General features: G+C 32.2%; 8 protein-coding genes across 9 annotated transcripts; 4 read left to right on the top strand and 4 right to left on the bottom strand.

The window, feature by feature from the left end:
* Positions 1-365: 365 nt before the first annotated feature.
* On the bottom strand, positions 366-1,563 carry LOC107369895 (uncharacterized). The gene is made up of 4 exons (XM_015937865.3): positions 1,348-1,563; positions 1,181-1,278; positions 1,020-1,120; positions 366-922 (listed from the first exon to the last, which is right to left on the bottom strand). Exons 1-4 carry the CDS (start codon positions 1,376-1,378, stop codon positions 520-522), a joined length of 633 nt encoding a protein of 210 aa, XP_015793351.2. The 5' UTR covers positions 1,379-1,563; the 3' UTR covers positions 366-519.
* Positions 1,564-1,654: 91 nt separating this feature from the next.
* LOC107369886 (TBC1 domain family member 20) lies at positions 1,655-3,926 on the bottom strand. The gene is made up of 3 exons (XM_015937856.3): positions 3,778-3,926; positions 2,871-3,371; positions 1,655-2,754 (listed from the first exon to the last, which is right to left on the bottom strand). The coding sequence occupies exons 2-3, from the start codon at positions 3,226-3,228 to the stop codon at positions 1,811-1,813; spliced, it is 1,302 nt and encodes a 433-aa protein (XP_015793342.1). The 5' UTR covers positions 3,229-3,371; positions 3,778-3,926; the 3' UTR covers positions 1,655-1,810.
* A 135-nt stretch (positions 3,927-4,061) lies between these two features.
* Positions 4,062-6,886, bottom strand: LOC107369885 (uncharacterized). The gene has a single exon (XM_015937855.3). It carries the CDS (start codon positions 6,606-6,608, stop codon positions 4,971-4,973), a length of 1,638 nt encoding a protein of 545 aa, XP_015793341.1. The 5' UTR covers positions 6,609-6,886; the 3' UTR covers positions 4,062-4,970.
* Positions 6,887-6,888: 2 nt separating this feature from the next.
* Positions 6,889-8,256, top strand: LOC107369887 (uncharacterized). Its single transcript, XM_015937858.3, has 4 exons — positions 6,889-7,029; positions 7,416-7,513; positions 7,576-7,667; positions 7,747-8,256. Exons 1-4 carry the CDS (start codon positions 6,999-7,001, stop codon positions 8,174-8,176), a joined length of 651 nt encoding a protein of 216 aa, XP_015793344.2. The 5' UTR covers positions 6,889-6,998; the 3' UTR covers positions 8,177-8,256.
* A 143-nt stretch (positions 8,257-8,399) lies between these two features.
* On the top strand, positions 8,400-9,876 carry LOC149094879 (uncharacterized). The gene is made up of 5 exons (XM_089266642.1): positions 8,400-8,590; positions 8,709-8,949; positions 9,014-9,111; positions 9,174-9,274; positions 9,376-9,876. Exons 2-5 carry the CDS (start codon positions 8,919-8,921, stop codon positions 9,776-9,778), a joined length of 633 nt encoding a protein of 210 aa, XP_089122768.1. The 5' UTR covers positions 8,400-8,590; positions 8,709-8,918; the 3' UTR covers positions 9,779-9,876.
* A 1,260-nt stretch (positions 9,877-11,136) lies between these two features.
* LOC107369853 (uncharacterized) lies at positions 11,137-12,243 on the top strand. The gene is made up of 4 exons (XM_015937830.3): positions 11,137-11,321; positions 11,387-11,484; positions 11,547-11,647; positions 11,752-12,243. Exons 1-4 carry the CDS (start codon positions 11,291-11,293, stop codon positions 12,152-12,154), a joined length of 633 nt encoding a protein of 210 aa, XP_015793316.1. The 5' UTR covers positions 11,137-11,290; the 3' UTR covers positions 12,155-12,243.
* Positions 12,244-12,702: 459 nt separating this feature from the next.
* Positions 12,703-13,804, top strand: LOC107369854 (uncharacterized). The gene is made up of 4 exons (XM_089266643.1): positions 12,703-12,894; positions 12,963-13,060; positions 13,121-13,221; positions 13,323-13,804. Exons 1-4 carry the CDS (start codon positions 12,864-12,866, stop codon positions 13,720-13,722), a joined length of 630 nt encoding a protein of 209 aa, XP_089122769.1. The 5' UTR covers positions 12,703-12,863; the 3' UTR covers positions 13,723-13,804.
* Positions 13,745-17,540, bottom strand: CCAP (Crustacean cardioactive peptide). 2 transcript variants are annotated; one of them, XM_089266645.1, is made up of 3 exons: positions 17,392-17,540; positions 14,093-14,547; positions 13,745-14,021 (listed from the first exon to the last, which is right to left on the bottom strand). In XM_089266645.1, exons 2-3 carry the CDS (start codon positions 14,511-14,513, stop codon positions 14,017-14,019), a joined length of 426 nt encoding a protein of 141 aa, XP_089122771.1. In that variant the 5' UTR covers positions 14,514-14,547; positions 17,392-17,540; the 3' UTR covers positions 13,745-14,016. The 2 variants fall into 2 exon arrangements, with proteins under 2 accessions (XP_089122771.1, XP_089122770.1); XM_089266644.1 differs by having other exon boundaries at positions 14,097-14,547.
* Positions 17,541-17,741: the final 201 nt, after the last annotated feature.

Genomic DNA, 17,741 nt, shown 5'->3' with positions numbered 1-17,741 from the left:
TAATCTGCAAGTTTGACTTTCAAAATGGAGCACGTCGTGTCGTCGTAAATGGGTACACTATTTGACTGTCGAAAAAATACCCATTGCGCTGGTAGATTGGCAGCCACTCCTGTTTCAATTTCGCCATCAATTCAGTATTATTAACTAATTTGGCCGCTGACTTTAAACATGCAATATTGTGTCTGAATGGACAAAGGCTGAGAGTACATTCATTTTCAAAATCCTTCAGAATGGAGATAAAACTTCAATGCATAGCGATGTCTATAGTGGATAGCCATGAGTGTAAGTTTCCTGGTTCATCTTATTTCAAAGATAAGAAAATTATTGAATTTATGAAAAATAATGTTGGCTAGAAGTTTAATGATCGTATTGATTCTTTTCATTTGTTGAATGTATCTTACTTTTCAGCAACAGCAAAGTTGCGATTCCAATATGTTTCATTAGGAACGAAAAGAACTGGTTTTATGAATACAAATGGTGTTATTAAGTGGTATTAATTTCATTAGCTTTTCAATTAAATTAACCATGAGTTCGCAAATAAAGCTCATCTTCCATGCGTCTGGGCATTTGATACAGGCTGCAACTTTTATTTGTAAAGTGCAGCAGGTTGTGTTTTCGTAAAAACGAGGTGCGTCTTTCATGGTTGGCAATGTAAAAGTAATCACGATGGTGGCTTGGCGCCCATTCCTGTTTCAATTTCGCCATCAATTCAGTATTATTAACTAATTTAACCCCTGACTTTAAACAGGTAACACTGTGTATGAATGGACAAAAGCTGCGAGTACATTCATTTTCATCCACAAGGTGTTCATCCAGCAACATAAATTGGAAATAGAAATTATCGCCTTCAAAATGGAAATAAAACTTCAATACATAGCGATGTCTACAGTGGATAGCCATAAATGTAGATTTCCTGGTCCATCTTAATTTAAAGATAAGAAAATAAATTTGTGAAAAATTATGTCGGCTAAAAGTTAAGAGATCGTATTGATTATGTTCATATATTGAATGTATCTTACTTTTCACGAAGCTCATCAATGTTCCGACCCCAATATGTTTCATCAGGAACGAAAAGAACCGATTCTATGCATTCAAATGGTATTTTTGTGATTGATGCCAACTGTTGGAATAAGAAACCAATATAAGAATTTATTCATCTTAACATATGAGTTTAGCTTACCTGTCTCTTTACTTGAACATCAGGGTGAAAATCGTCATCAAGCCAATCAATTACAATGTCATAAGTGGCATCACCCAATATCTTCATTTTTATTGTCACTGGTGTTGGAATACGAATAACAAAAAGTTAAAACAAATCAAACTTGAAGGACTAAATTTAATAATTACCGGTATCTTTCTCATCATGATCATGAGCCATTTTGCAAGTTGAAACTCTAAATTAATCACTCAACCTAAGGGTCTACAAATTTTCACCGAAAAATGTAAGTTGCAAGATGGTCGTAAAAGTGACTGCAAAAACATGGAACTGGTTCTGTATCATTTAGCCGGAAACTCAATGGAAAAAGGCTTTGAAATGGTTCCGGTCAAGTTTTGTGACAATGTTTTCCACATTTGTTTTCCTAACTAAACTAACTTTACTAACATACAAAATCTTCTTCAAAATTTCAAAATTTGTTTTGAAAAATTTATGAGGTACATGAATGAAATCATTTTTAATTGTGTGTTTCTCAAGAATACAGATTTAATTTTATACAAAAAATGTAGCTTAGTATTAAAATCAGAAGGGAAATAAGTATGTTTGAAATTGGTTCTGTAGCTCATAGGGAAAGAGGATAATTGGGTTAAGGAATCATTTGCTTAAATATTGTTGATAGACAATAGCACAAAGCACCATTGTAACAGTGATGGGAATGAAACTAAATTTAGCCCCTTTATCGAGTATAGCAAAGATAAGACTAATTAAGGCACTATGCTCCTTCCTTTTGGTAACGATTGATCGGGGTTTAATTTTTTGTAATGACCTAAGCTTATCTGGTGGATATTTAGCAAATAGTTCCTTTGCTTGGATAATCAGCTCTTCAATGGGTAGGTCTTCTTCTCTTTCTAATATACTACAGAGGTATTGATGAACCACGGCCATTTCACAGTCAAGCTTTAAAATATCATCTTTTTTATAAAGTACAATTGTGGTTGAGAGATAAATTGGTAACATGGGATCATCGGCAAGAAACAAGTCGAAAAGTCTTCCAACTGTCTTGTAATCACGAAAAATGTGACTAAACCAGGTAATAACCCAACTTAAAGCAAATATAGTACCAACGCCAGATTTGTACATAAAATCACCCAACTGACCATCTTCCTCATCGACCATAATCAAAATGAATTCCATTAAATCAGCCGTGGTTTCCATTGTTTTTTCCATATGCTGTTTCAAATGAGTCCGAGAGATGGAATCAACAACATGGAAAGCCATCTCTTCACCAAGTATCAACAGGAATGTGACGCAGATATCGTGATAACCTTGGTAATAATAGAGACTGGGGTTTTTAATAAGAACCCTCATTATTAACTGGATTAATTGCTGCTGCATGGAAAGCCTTTGAGTTTCTTCGATACTGGGTGGAAATCTTTTCAATGAACGATTTACATCCATAACCACTTGAGTATAGAATGGATGTGTTTCCATTTCTCGGTTATCAGGTCGAGGAATTGTTTCAATCATATCAGCTTTAACCAATTTAGGCCAAACGAGTAATCGCAAGGAATCATTTAATAAGCCAAATTTTTGTCGAGCTGCAAGGAAATCATGTATGAACATATGATTAGAGAGAAAAATATTTATAGGAATACAAATAGTAGGAAAAAGATGACAATCATTTTCCTGCATTCTTAAGTTCAAATAAACTAACCTAATTTTTTGAGACCGTCGATATCAGAGTTAAGCAGGCATCGAATTATTGAGCCAATTTTGGGCTGCTCATCGAGAGGACTTTTCCTTCGTGATTTACCAGAATTTGATTGATTGTCGAATTCTTTATCACAAAATATCCACAGCTCTTTACCACTAATATCACTACTAGTTAGACTTTGTATATCAGCAATGGTTTCCTCATTGTCACCATCGCCACCATCATAACACAAATTACTGGGTAGGGACTCAAATTTTTGTAATAATGATTGAGCTAAATTGTTATTAGCAAGAGAAGAATCATTCTCTTCATCACCAAGATCCTCAAAAGAGGTTGACGAGGAACACATATCAGTCATGTTTACAATGGCAACTAGTAAAGACAAAGAGCTTCTGGATGTTATTCACTACAGCAGGAGTAGTAATTTTAGTAACAATGAGGAAAAAACAGATTCTAGTAAATCATCAACTACAATGTAGATATAAATGATCGATAGTTAATCTAAAAAGAGAAAAATAAACAAACTTAAAATGATTAAAATGAAAGTAAAGGGTTGAAGAAAGCTTAAGAAAAACAATATCAAAAACAAGTTTGACTTCAATATGATTGTTATTGTTAGAGCTGTTGTAGAGCTGGTGGTTACCATTGCTTGACAACCACCAAAGGTCACCAAACCATACGTCATAATTTCAATTTTAAGACGCAAATTAAATTTAAAACAATTATTTCAAGCTCATTAATTTTAGGTTTGATTATTGTCAATTTTTTCAAATGACAAATAAATGTAATAACTCCTATAGAACAATCCAAAGTCACCATTTTGCTGGGTAAAAGCAAATTTCATGCACAATATTTTGACATATTTTGATAATTCAATAATAAGGAATAAATTTGATAGTCTACTTACACAACAATTTAGAGTAATCCTCAGTGTTTTATCCAAATTCCATGGAAGTTGTTGAATTGTTTTAGACAAATAATATAAGAAACTAAACAATAACAGCTCACAAAAGATTAGGGATATGAGAAGTGTAAACAGTCAAACTGACATGTGAGTGAGCATTTGATGACTAATATTTTTATTATTGTATTTACTGTACTTGCAACCATGCCATAAAAATAACTGTTATCAAATTTTAATCAGGGCTGCAAGCGAACCGTTAATCGCCGTAATCAATGTAATTTAGAAAATTGAAAATTTAGAAAAGTCTTATTTAATTTTGGATTTTTTTTGGTCAAGAAAAGGATAAATTACAAATGCAATAAACATGTAAATGGAAAGTTAAATTTCAAATTTAGTACAATTTGTGACAATAATCTTTATATAAATGCAGAATAATGTGTAAGTTAATGCAATGGACAGCAATTAATGAAGTTAATAATTTAAAAAATGAAAAACTAATAAACTGCTTAAGGACGATTCCATGAATGTAACGGAAGATTCTGAGATGGAGATCTATTGAATTAGTTGATTTCTCCCATGGATTTGATTTGTGCTTTATTTTCCATGTATGACAAGACTAGCAGCAATTTTTACCGAAGAGAATGCGAATCTTTTATGGTAAAATTAGTCAAGACTGTGATTGACAACAATCGTATCCAAAGTTAATTTAAAGTCGATCTTGTACAAGTTGATTTGTCCGTCAATACACAACCAATTAGAATGGAAAGGGATTCATCAATTATTATATAAATATTAGATTAAAGTAAATTTAGTGATGAAGAAAGTCCATCCGAGTAAGAATTATTCAGGAAGATATTAGTAAGGTGGTTCATACTAGGCACTGTGAAATTTAGTCATGAAATTAACAGAAGGCAACCATGATGGAAAATTAAATAATGAAATTTGAAAATATTTCATTTCTTTTTACTTTGTGCTGCATAATTCGAACAATTGGATTGATCACAAGAAATAAATTGTAATCAGATGATGATCGGTTGCTGTTTGTTTGGTTACTGACAGATCGGGGCAATAATCAAAGTTGACAGGATTCTCCAAGAGATCAGGTAAGATTATTTGTTACATTAAACTAGAAAAGTTTCATCAGTTAGTTGCATTTGTTGTTCAATTTTGAGCAATTCAAATTTAACATTTGATTTTCACTCGAAACTTAAATAGCCCTCAGCTCCAGTGAAAATTACGTCGATCCAGATCCGCATCACTTCAGGAACAAAGGTAGAAAGTGTGAAATTCCGTTCCGATGTAACCACTGCAAAAACGTATCTTGTTGAGTTACTGCGTCTTCTCAGGCTTCCACCTAAAGGGTTACTTTTTTTCTCTAATTTAGTTCGGTTATGATCAACATAGGCATCTTCAATTTGGTTGAAATAAACACCATATTTTGCCTTCTTTGCTTTTGCAAAACTTTTAAATGACTTGAAATATAAGAAAACTTTGTTTTGACGATCAAACAGAAAATATCTTTTCCTCCATTGATTCTCTGTATTTGAACAAAGTTTCCAAAGGTATCCGGAGCATGAGGTGGGCGTTAATCGGACCAGATGGGCAAATGAATCAACATCATGTCCTAAATTAACGATATGATCAATCAAATCTAGATCATAAGAAGTTGAGGGAAGATAAATTGTTAATGGACGTTGTTGCCTTTCTTTCAAATCTTCTGATCCATTTTCTCTGTTTCCGCGTCTAAGGCGCAATGGATTTACGGTGCTTTCATTGGCGCCAATTTTATTTTCACCATCTATCTCATTTTTAGATGAATCGAGAGATTCACTATTGGTTTCGTTGCTATAGATGGATGAATAAGTGTGATGATTGTTTAAATTTTGATGTTTATGAAGAATTAGTGAATAATCAGCCGATTTAACTTTGTCACCAAATGATGCATCATCATCTGAAGAAGTAGATTCATCCGATTCACAGGAAGCAAGAGGAGCTTCTTTACTATCCTTGACGGCTCCTAGACAGACATTGTCAAGCTGTAATGGTTGATTTAAAGAAGCTTGTTGCTGTTGTTTGATAGCAATGATTTCTTTCTCGATGGTTTCCAAACACTTGTACAATTCGTTTAACTTAATTTCTTTTTCGATCCTTTGAAACTCTTTAAGTTCCTCGTCCTCGGCATCACTAAACTGTTGGTGTTTCATATCATCAATTTCACCACGTATGAGACTCTCTTCAATTGATAAAGCAGTTAATTTGGCACAACCAGCATCATTGTCATCAGTTGAACCATTAGCATGTACATTCTCACCACCTGTAATAAACTCATTGTCATTTTCCAATTGCTCATAATCACCAGATTCAGTATAATGACATTTCCTTTCATTGCTAGATATTGAATTGTCCTGGCTTGGAATTACTTTAGACATTTCTTCAACAGCTGTATGACCCAAACCAATAGGATTAATATCATTGGGTGTTTCCATTGATGATACCAGTCTGTTATTATCAACAGTTGTTGATTGAACAACATCGGGGTTTTTCATTAACTCCAATAAACGGTCCACCTCATTAACTCTTAAACTCCTGACTCTTTTACCTTCCTGGGAATCATTGTAGCTCTGACACAATCTTATTATTTCCTGGAGTCGATCTTCTTCTAATTTTCTTATTTCCTCATCTTCAAATCGCTCCAAACGACATCGTAATAATTGATCTTCTGTGGACGCTATGGGTGACGATGTTGAATTCATTAAATTTGGTTCTCTGGGCACCTGATGATCAGCAACACCTTCATCAACCGGTTCACCGTATTCACCTAAACCAATCTCCATTCTGATAGAATCAGACAAGATTGTCAAACTAAAACATCACAGAATGATAAAAGGACACTAAATATAACAAATTCACTAATTATTAATTAATGGAAGTTAGTGAGAAACCTAAAAGTTGCCAATGTGTGAAGAAATAAATCATTCAGAGTTTAAAATAAAGTAAAAAAAGGCAGACTGATAGGAGTGCACCAGCCTTACTGCATTACAGGCCTTTAGGCTTCAACTTCAGCTGGGACTTTATCCTAATTTACAATGAACCATTTATGTTGCTTGTTTTGAATTGCTTTCATTCAACTTGCACTTACTAATAAAACTTCAAAGTTATTTTTGATGTTAAATTTTTTAACTCAAAAATTAGGAAGTGCTTCATTTAGAGTTTGAATTGTCAAAATGGCTCAGAATCATGATGGAAGTGATAAAGGTGACATTACATATTATATACAGTCACCATTGAGATAATGCACCGCGCTGGGAATAGCTTATTTTCACTATTCTTCGGGCAGCGTAATTCATGATTTTCAATCTTCCTTATTAGATCAAATTTAACCTTAAATTTTGCTTTAATCTGATTTTGCGAGTTTTTGGATTAAAATTTCACGTAAGAAAATTGAATTAAGTCAATTGATAATTAAAGAAATCGAATCAAAATTTGACGAAATTCAAAAGTAGATCTAACTCCTCCTCAATAGGGACCATTGAAAAAATGAGTGCATTATCTCGATGGTGCATTATCTCAATGGTGACTGTATTGTATATTTAATACTTATAGTTTTATTTGTTTTAACTTTTTTTGTATTCCAACACCAGTGACAATAAAAATGAAGATATTGGGTGATGCCATTTATGACATTGTAATCGATTGGCTTGATGACGATTGCCACCCTGATGTTCAAGTAAAGAGACAGGTATGTAACAAACTCATATGTTAAGATAATTTCATTATTATATTGATTTCTTATTCCAACAGTTGGCATCAATCACACAAACACCATTTGTATACATAAGATCGGTTCTTTTCTTGCTTGATGAGTTGGATCTAAGAGCCAGTACTCGTCCTGAGTAAGAAACATTCATTTATGTAACAGATTCATTTGTCTACTTTGCATAAATTAATTTAATAATTTTCTTATCTTTCAAGTTGGACAAGGAAATCTTCATTCATGAATAGATTTATTGGACAGCAATACGTACTGAAGTTTAGATCCCATATTGGAACAAATAATGACAGTTTGTATGGTCGTTTGTTGTACCAACCTGATTATTTTATTCATTATCGGCTTGTAGCTGAACACCTAGTTGATGAAAATGAATGTACCATCAACTTTTGTCCATTCATTTACAATATTTCCAATTTAAAGCAAACTGCAAAATTGGCAAATAATAATGAATTGAAAGCAAAATTGGTCCAGGAATGGATTGGTTTTAGAATAAATCAGAATTTTGGTAGACATATTATCCTTTCGACTTTAAGACGACATAATGTGCTAAATATTTTATACAAATTAACTTGCAAATTGGAACAAGATCACTTAATTCATGGAGGGCCTTATTTGCGAACTAATGGGTAGTTCAGATTGTAAATGAAAAATCATTTGAATGAATGATATTGATAAAGAAATTAATAAATGGTGGAAACTCAATGCAGTAACTTTTTCTGCGTCAATTACCGAACCAGTTATAACAATTTTACTGCATATAACTAATGGATTCAGTTTCTTTGCCTCTAAAAACCCACAAAGTCCTAACTCTCAAGTGATTGACACTCTTTCAAGCTTTTTAGCTGAAATGAAGTTGATCTGTCCTGAGTTTAGCTCTTTTGGGTCTTTACCCATTACAGAAAGGTTTTTGCGTCGGATAATTCGAGAAACAGACCAGATTCTGGTACAACCAAATCAATTTAAAATAACCAATAAAGATGATTATAATTGTAATTAGTCAATTTACGGACATAACTCGATTCTTCGAAGTCAAAATAAAGAAAAGTAAGTCATTACCAAATTAATTTGATCAACAAAAAACAAACAATTACTTCAAATCATATCCAAAAAAGTTTCAATTTTCAATGTTTCAATAATGAACTTTGCTTGAATTGATTTTCAGGTTATGCTAGTAGCTAGGAAAACATATGTTGGAAATATTGTCACAAAACTTGACCGGAACCATTTCGGAGTTTTTGTTCATTGAGTTTCCGGTTAATGATACAGAACCAGTTCCATGTTTTTGCAGCCACTTTTACGACCATCTTGCAACTTACATTTTTCGGTGAAAATTGTAAATCTTTAGGTTGAGTGATTAATTTAGAGTTTAAAAATGACTCATAATCAAAATGAGAGTGATACAGGTAATTATTTTATCCTTCAAGTTTGATTTGTTTTAACTATTGTTATTTGTATTCCAACACCAAGTGACAATAAAAATGAGAATAGTTGGTGATGCCACTTATGATATTGTAATTGATTGGCTTGATGACGATTGTCACCCTGATGTTCAAGTAAAGAGACAGGTATGTAACAAACTCATATGTTGAGATAATTTCATTCTTATATTGATTTCTTATTCCAACAGTTGGCATCAATCACACAAACACCATTTGAATGCATTAGCCCTGTGATTTTCATTCCTGATGAAACATATTGGACTCGCCCCGGTAGTGAGGTTGTTGAAAAGTAAGATACATTCAACACATGAAAAGAACCAATACGATCTCTTAACTTTTAGCCAACATAATTTTTTACAAATTTAATAATTTTTTTATCTTTAAATTAAGATGGACCAGGAAATCTACATTCATGGCTATCTACTCTAGACATCGCTATGTATTGAAGTTTTATCTTCAGTTTGAAGGCGATAATTTCTATTTTCGATTTATGTTGTTGAATGAACACCTTGTGGATGAAAATGAATGTACTCGCAGCTTTTGTCCATTCATACACAGTTTTACCTGTTTAAAGTCAGGGGTTAAATTAGTTAATAATACTGAATTGATGGCGAAATTGAAACAGGAATGGCTGCCAAGCCACCATCGTGATTATTTTTACATTGCCAACCATCAAACACGGACCGCGTTTTTACGAAGACATAACGTGGTGCATTTTACAAATAAAAGTTGCAGCCTGTATGAAATGCCCAGGCGCATGGAAGATGAGCTTTATTTGCGAACTTATGGTTAATTTTATTGAAAAGCCAATGAAATGATGATATTGATCAAATAATTTAATGAATCGTTGAAACTCAATAAAGAAACTGAGCATTACAGAAATGCCTTTTATCCAAATGACCATTATTCCAACAGTTGGCACCAATCACATTAACACCATTTGTATTCATAAAACCAGTTCTTTTCGTTCCTAATGAAACATATTGGAATCGCAACTTTGCTGTTGCTGAAAAGTAAGATACATTCAACAAATGAAAAGAATCAATACGATCTCTAAACTTCTAGCCAACATTATTTTTCATAAATTCAATAATTTTCTTATCTTTGAAATAAGATGAACCAGGAAATCTACATTCATGGCTATCCACTATAGACATCGCTATGCATTGCAGTTTTATCAATCTAGTTTTATCATTCTATGAATTTAGAGAAAAAATTAACGCTACAGGTTGAGGACGAAGTAATGGCATTTATGGTTGTGTTACCATTGTGGTACGAAATATCACACTTTCTAGTTTTGTGAATCAATGTTAGCATCATTGTAAGCGCTGAAATTATTGAGATTTAATTTAAAATAGTATCTAATCTATTTGTTAATTATTAATTATAAATTTTTAATTTCAAAATAACTGCTTCTTTAAGAGGATTTTTGGCTGTAAAAAATGCCAATGTTGTCTCTCCAGGACTGAATCGAAATTCAAGATAGATTACATCAATTGATTAAAATAGAAAGAACCAATAAAAGCACAAAATAAATGGATAAATTGTCAAAAACAATCAAGATACCTCAATTGAATGTTGAATCGGTTTAAATTCCCATTGAAGATCATTGGTGGCATCAGCAACAAATGATACCCTCAGTCTACGACTTTTGTCAATCTTCATCTTTTCAACTTGATCAACAGTCGACCCAACGAACCCTTGTTGACCAGCCTGACCAGTAGTTTGACAATATATCCGATATAAAGGGACAGAAGCGAAAGTTAATCCAAGAAAACCGATTGCAGCTGCAGCTGAATACCTCGCAACATCTTTACCCTTCGTTACTTTCCAACCAGTTGATGCGTAAAATCGTGACTGTAGAGCTTTAAAAATAATCGGATTCTATAAAGATTGAAACGATTAGAGTATGATCTATTTACAATTTTGAACGAAAGGTCCAATTGATCCTCTGTCCAATTCGATTGACCAAGTCAAAATAAAGAATAAATAAAGTCATTATCAGGTTCATTTGATCAAAAGCAAACAATTACTTCAAACCATATCCACAAAAGTTTGCATTTTCAATGTTTCAATAATGAACTTTGCTTGAATTGATTTTTCAGGTTATGCTAGTAGCTAGGAAAACACATGTTGGAAACATTGTCACAAAACTTGACCGGAACCATTTCGGAGTTTTTGTTCATTGAGTTTCCGGTTAAAAGATACAGAACCAGTTCCATGTTTTTGCAGCCACTTTTGCAACTTACATTTTTTGGTGAAAATTTATAATCTTTAGGTTGAGTAATTAATTTAGAGTTTAAAAATGACTCATAATCAAAATGAGAGTGATACAGGTAATTAATTTAATCCTTCAACTTTGATTTGTTTTAACTATTGTTATTTGTATTCCAACACCAAGTGACAATAAAAATGAGAATAGTTGGTGATGCCACTTATGACATTGTAATTGATTGGCTTGATGACGATTGTCACCCTGATGTTCAATTAAAGAGACAGGTATGTAACAAACTCATATGTTAAGATAATTTCATTCTTATATTGATTTCTTATCACAACAGCTGGCATCAATCACAAAAATACCATTTAAATGCGTAAAACCGGTTCTTTTCGTTCCTGATGAAACATATTGGGGTCGCGACATTCGTGAGCTTCGTAAAAAGTAAGATATTGCATTCAACATATGCACAGAACCAATACGGTCCCTAAACTTTTAGCCAACATAATTTTTCACAAATTTAATTATTTTCTTACCTTTGCATTAAGATGGACCAGGAAATCTACATTCATGGCTATCCACTGTAGACATCGCTATGTGTTGAAGTTTTATCTCGATTTTGAAGGCGATAATTTCTATTTCCGATTTATGTTGCTGGGTGAACACCTTGTGGATGAAAATGAATGTACTGGCAGCTTTTGTCAATTCATACACAGTTTTACCTGTTTAAAGTCATGGGTCAAATTAGTTAATAATACTGAATTGATTGCGAAATTGAAACAGGAATGGGCGCCAAGCCACCACCGTGATTACTTTTACATTGCCAACCGTGAAAGACGGACCTCGTTTTTACGAAAACACAACGTGCTGCATTTTACAAATAAAGTTTGCAGATTACATGAAATGGACGATCGCATGGAAGATGAACCTTATTTGCGAACTCATGGTTAATTTTATTGAAAAGCCAATGAAATGAATGGTGTTGATCAAATAATTTAATGAATCATTGAAACTCAATAAAGAAACTTTTTTCTCGTAAATTATTGAAGCATTTATAACAATTTCATTGACATAAGTGACAAAAATGGATGAAAGTTAAATCAAAGCAAAAGCCTAACTTAAATTTATGCTCAAAAAATGTTAACATAAAATTAAATGTGTCTTTGTTCATCGTCCATGTCATTTGATCAACGCTTCAATCCAATGAACTTTTGTCGTTGGCCCATCTCGATGGAGCCAAATTGGTTAATCTGCTCATCTAACCAATTTCAGTCACTGTCAGCTCAAATAGATCAGAATAAAGAGCATTATGATTTTAGTCAGTCTAATATTTACGGACTTAAATCAATCGAATCATATCCACAAAATGTTTTTCATGAATTTGCTTGGATGGGATAAAAATTAAGTAATTATAAGGAATGAAAGACGGTTGATAAAGACTTCGTGTGTTAGTAGCTAGGAAAACATATGTTGGAAACATTGTCACAAAACTTGACCGGAACCATTCAAAGCTTTTGTTCATTGAGTTTCCGGTTAAATGATACAAAACCAGTTCAATGTTTTTGCAGTCACTTTTGGTACTTACTTTCAACTTACATTTTTCCATGAAAATTTGTAGACCTTTAGGTTGAGTGATTAATTTAGAGTTTCAACTTGCAAAATGGCTCATAATCATGATGAGAAAGATACCGGTAATTATTAAATTTAGTCCTTCAAGTTTGATTTGTTTTAACTATTGTTATTTGTATTCCAACACCAGTGACAATAAAAATGAAGATATTGGGCGATGCCATTTATGATATTGTCATTGATTGGCTTGATGACGATTGTCACCCTGATGTTCAATTAAAGAGACAGGTAAGCTAAACTTATATGTCAAGATAAATAAATTCTTATATTGATCACTTATTCCAACAGTTGGCATCAATCACAAAAATACCATTTGAATGCATTAGCCCTGTGATTTTCATTCCTGATGAAACATATTGGACTCGCCCCGGTAGTGAGGTTGTTGAAAAGTAAGATACATTAAACATATGAAAAGAACCAATACGATCCGTAAACTTTTAGCCAACATTATTTTTCACAAATTTAATAATTCTCTTATCTTTAAATTAAGATGGACCAGGAAATCTACATTCATGGCTATCTACTCTAGACATCGCTATGTATTGAAGTTTTATCTTCAGTTTGAAGGCGATAATTTCTATTTTCGATTTATGTTGTTGAATGAACACCTTGTGGATGAAATTGAATGTACTATCAGCTTTTGTCCATTCAGTCACAATATTACCTGTTTAAAGACAGCGGCCAAATTAGTTAATAATACTGAATTGATGGCGAAATTGAAACAGGAATGGCTGCCAATCTACCAGCAAAGTAGGTACCATTTCGACAATCAAATAGTAAACGCGTTTTTACGACAACACAACGTGGTGCATTTTGAAAGGCGACATTGCAGATTACAAGAAATGCATGACCGCTTGGAAGATGTGCTTTATTTGCGAACTTATGGTTAATTTAATTGAAAAGCCAATGAAATGAATGGTGTTGATCAAATAATTTAATGAATCATTTAAACTCAATAAAGAAACTTTTTTCTCGTAAATTATTGAAGCATTTATAACAATTTCATTGACATTAGTGACAAAAATGGGTGAAAGTTAAATCAAAGTCAAAGCCTAACTTGAATTTATAATCAAAAGATGTTAACATAAAATTAAATGCGTCTTTGTTCAGTCTCCATGTTTTTTGATCAACGCTTCAATCCAATGAACTTTTGTCGTTGGCCCATCTCGATGGAGCCAAATTGGTTAATCTGTTGAATTGCAAGTTAAATAACAATTAGTGATATTTGATTAGACAAATGTTAATGAACAAAATCGTTACCTACGCGACTTTGAAGGATTTCCCAGGATCTCGCTTCTTCCATCAATTTTTGTGTCATCCGTAAATAGTTTAACCACTCGTTGATTGCCAAAGGTTCATCAATTGATAAAGATGATGATGATAATAATGATGATGAAGCAGGATAAGATGAGGAGGATGAAGAGGGTGGAGAGGCTGAAGAAGAGTCATCCATTGCCAGAGAAGAAGGTAAATTTGGATAATTTGGGATTGAAAGTGATCTTTTCTTACCACATCCAGTGAATGCATTACAGAAAGGCCTTTTATCCAAATGACCCGAGAAACTATTGATTAGTTGTTGACCAGATTCTCGTTTAACCAAATTTGCAGTCAATGTCAGCTCAATTAGACTCAAAATAAAGATCATTGTGATTGTAATTAGTCTCATCATCATTGCTGACATCCTTAAAAGGTATTCCCAATCAAATGTGAAAATACTGTTGAAATATTGTAATAAAATAAGATAAATATTAGATGAATTTAGGTAAACATTAGACTTATCAACATTGTAATTTGTCATAATAATTACCATGCAAACTATCTCTCTAATTAACAGTCTAATCCAATTATCATTCAATATCATGAAACTCAATTCACTTTTATTAGATCAAACACACACCTTCACTGGGAGGAAACGTTAAGGTTAACCTAAAATTGTTAAACCTACTGAACAGTTGACTGTTAATCAGCTCTAAGGTGTGGTGCTTCCAATGGATGATTAATTTATAACTGAATAAACCAAAAACTAGGAAAAATATTGTCCAATAATGAAAAAAAGGTCAACATCTACTTGTTGTGATGATTAGCAATCGATAAATGAAACATTTTCAGCTCAGTTTTTAATTTAACCAGAAATTATGTTTTACCCATTTTGGGTAACCTCAAGCTATCCAATAAGACCTAAATCTTGTCCAATAATCACATCGGTTTTATCAAGCTTTGTGAACACAATTAGGTGAGACTCATGTTTGATTACAATATAATTTACTCATAAACCAATCTGAATGTCTTTTTAATTCAATTAAATGGATAAACTGATCTAGAAGACAAAAAATGGTCAATCATTATTGACTATCGGGCAACTTTCAACACTTGAAAGGTTAAACGGAGTAAAGAGTTGACTTTAAGTGCAATAAGAGCTACTAATCAATGGGTTTGTCTAATTTAATAAAGTAAATTGATCGACACATTTCATTGAATGCAGTAAGAAATAACTGCATCTAATGTAATTTGATATTAAATTTTTGCCTGATATATCAACATTTATCATCATTTCTGTTGATATTTTTGAAATATCAATAGTTGAATAGATGAAAGCAAAATATTGCATTTATCAATGTTGTTCACATTTGTCAAAGCTCAAGGAAACAATTCAATTTTCATTGAAAATTTTTTAAATTGTTGCATTCATTTAGGCCTTTCAATAATACTTATTCAATTGATAATTTCAAATGCATGGATATTTGTTGAACACACAGCAAGAGATGAAAAATTGAGACTTTTTGTGCGACTCAATAAATATGTAACTAGGATTGATAAATTGATAACTTCAATGAATAAAATCAATATTCATTGATGGTAAAAATTGTCCTTTATAAACAGATTATATCAAAGTAAATTGAAATTGTTTGGAATCAATATTTCTATTCAGATATTATCAATTGGAAAAGTTAAATATCAGTTAATTAATGAATAAGAAATCAGCATTTCCAAGATTCTAGTCAACTCTTCATTTCCTTGTCAATCGTCATTCCGATTGTTAGTCAATTAAACTTGCTTTGTCCTCATAAAGATTCTGGTTGACCTTTCTGTTTTCCTGGTTTTCTGGTTAACTTTGGTTGTTGATTCAGCTGACAATTGTAAGTAAAATGATTTTTACTCTTGAAGCATCTTCTTGGAAATTCATGTTTTCCAGTTTCTGGTAAAATCGGGTTGTAACGTTAAGATTGTCATTGGAGTCAATCAACTTGGTTTAAAATTTAAAATGTTTGTCAATTGATCAAGTTGATGATCGAGTTAGGATAAAACCCGTTTCAATGTAAATTGTTATTCAAATGTAAATTGTTGTGTTTGCAATTGTTAATTTGTTTATTGTAACCATGTTCAAGTAAATATCGATATTTCCATTGAGCAATTTGTTTATTTTATTCCTATCAAATTGATATTCACTCCTCTCAATACAATATCACTTCAACAATGATATCAACTGTTAACACTTGAATAATGAATGGCGTCAACTGATTGTTGTTGACCAAACTTGATTCACACATTAGACGCCGTTTAATTGTTCAACCATTGTTGTTATTATGCTTATTATTGTGACTTTTCCTCCCAAAGTTAATATCAGGGAATTCACAAAAAGTGTGAAAACAATAATCAAAATCAGTGAAAGGTTATAAGAAAGCAGCAAAAGGTTTGAATGTGAAACCTTTGCAATTGTGATCAACAACTGATTATTACAATAGAAATCACAATTTCATTTCTTCCCAGACAACAATATCATCTTACAATCCAACAATCAACAAAAACAATTGTTTATTAACCTATGTTTACTTGACTTTTCATAGTCAACCTTTTTTAATGACTAGATTTTAGATTGTAATATAATCACAATTATTTTGGATAATCTGTTTTAATGGTTTAACCATTTATTTGCAACACAAAATTTACAATAAAAACAGTTTACAGTTTAATTTATTGACGGAAAAGATATTAATTGTGATTATAATTATAAATGATGGTTTAAAATTTGGGTTAAAATGTTGGGTTGAAATAATGAAACAAATGGAAACATTTCAAGAGCAAATTTGTCAACACTTTTTGTTACCCACTTTTAAGGATTACAGTCACTTATTATGATTATATTTCAATCATAAATCAGGTTAAATGGTACTTTTAAATCAAATTTGTTTAATAACAATTACAATTTACATAATAAAGTGATAAACAGTTTCAAAATTAAACCAAGTCTAGTGAAAGGCACGGAATCTAATCAATTCAATGGTGATCTTACAGTTAAAATATAACTCTTCTGGTGCATTAATGTTATCATGTTAATAAACAATTTAAAATCAAGTCTCAACTGTTTTACACTCAAGTCGAAGCTTTTTAAATTAATTAGTTACACTATTTTAATCAACTGATATCAAGCTTTGATTGTTCAACTAAATTTATGACCAAGATTGATTGTTAGTCAATGGTTAAGGGTTTGCACGGAGGCCTAGCAATTGCTAGAGGGTTGAGAGTTGAGGGTTGACAAGGGTTTGAAACAGGCTACTTACTTGAATCAAGTTAATTGTCAGTGTCGATTCCAGGTTGTCCGGGTTGATCAAGAGATTGGATGAAAGTATTGAAAGTAAATTGGATTGAATTGTTGAGGAATAATGTGTGTTGAATTGAAAAAGTTGTTTACTTGTGTTACACTTGTTGAAACTATCTATGAGAAGATTGAATTAAAGTCAACTTTCTTTATATACATTGATATAAATGTGAGTCTGAGGATGAAGGAGGAGGAAGAAGGAGGAAGATAAAGATGAAGATGGAGGAAGAAAGGTGATAATATTTTGACTTACTCCAAATAGATTCAACTTTATCAACATTTGTTACCATAAGTTGTTACTGTTTTTTGCTT

Source organism: Tetranychus urticae, chromosome 1 (genome assembly GCF_039701765.1).
Source record: "Tetranychus urticae isolate SD_2017Ah chromosome 1, NJAU_TeUrti_SD_1.0, whole genome shotgun sequence".
Lineage (NCBI taxonomy): Eukaryota > Metazoa > Arthropoda > Arachnida > Trombidiformes > Tetranychidae > Tetranychus > Tetranychus urticae.
Note: the sequence above shows the minus strand (reverse complement) of the source record. Positions and strands in the feature narration are given on the sequence as shown.

Coding starts and splice junctions, on each gene's coding strand:
- LOC149094879 (XM_089266642.1), top strand. CDS start 8,919: ATGACTCATAATCAAAATGAGAGTGATACAG. Junction 8,950..9,013: donor TCAAAATGAGAGTGATACAG/GTAATTATTTTA, acceptor TCCAACACCAAG/TGACAATAAAAATGAGAATA. Junction 9,275..9,375: donor GGTAGTGAGGTTGTTGAAAA/GTAAGATACATT, acceptor CTTTAAATTAAG/ATGGACCAGGAAATCTACAT.
- LOC107369885 (XM_015937855.3), bottom strand. CDS start 6,608: ATGGAGATTGGTTTAGGTGAATACGGTGAACCGGTTGATGAAGGTGTT.
- LOC107369887 (XM_015937858.3), top strand. CDS start 6,999: ATGGCTCAGAATCATGATGGAAGTGATAAAG. Junction 7,030..7,415: donor TCATGATGGAAGTGATAAAG/GTGACATTACAT, acceptor TTCCAACACCAG/TGACAATAAAAATGAAGATA. Junction 7,514..7,575: donor ATGTTCAAGTAAAGAGACAG/GTATGTAACAAA, acceptor TTATTCCAACAG/TTGGCATCAATCACACAAAC.
- LOC107369854 (XM_089266643.1), top strand. CDS start 12,864: ATGGCTCATAATCATGATGAGAAAGATACCG. Junction 12,895..12,962: donor TCATGATGAGAAAGATACCG/GTAATTATTAAA, acceptor TTCCAACACCAG/TGACAATAAAAATGAAGATA. Junction 13,061..13,120: donor ATGTTCAATTAAAGAGACAG/GTAAGCTAAACT, acceptor TTATTCCAACAG/TTGGCATCAATCACAAAAAT.
- LOC107369853 (XM_015937830.3), top strand. CDS start 11,291: ATGACTCATAATCAAAATGAGAGTGATACAG. Junction 11,322..11,386: donor TCAAAATGAGAGTGATACAG/GTAATTAATTTA, acceptor TCCAACACCAAG/TGACAATAAAAATGAGAATA. Junction 11,648..11,751: donor ATTCGTGAGCTTCGTAAAAA/GTAAGATATTGC, acceptor CTTTGCATTAAG/ATGGACCAGGAAATCTACAT.
- LOC107369895 (XM_015937865.3), bottom strand. CDS start 1,378: ATGGCTCATGATCATGATGAGAAAGATACCG. Junction 1,279..1,347: donor TCATGATGAGAAAGATACCG/GTAATTATTAAA, acceptor TTCCAACACCAG/TGACAATAAAAATGAAGATA. Junction 1,121..1,180: donor ATGTTCAAGTAAAGAGACAG/GTAAGCTAAACT, acceptor TTATTCCAACAG/TTGGCATCAATCACAAAAAT.
- LOC107369886 (XM_015937856.3), bottom strand. CDS start 3,228: ATGACTGATATGTGTTCCTCGTCAACCTCTTTTGAGGATCTTGGTGAT. Junction 2,755..2,870: donor CGACGGTCTCAAAAAATTAG/GTTAGTTTATTT, acceptor ATTTCCTTGCAG/CTCGACAAAAATTTGGCTTA.
- CCAP (XM_089266644.1), bottom strand. CDS start 14,513: ATGTCAGCAATGATGATGAGACTAATTACAATCACAATGATCTTTATT. Junction 14,022..14,096: donor GGGAAATCCTTCAAAGTCGC/GTAGGTAACGAT, acceptor GCAATTCAACAG/ATTAACCAATTTGGCTCCAT.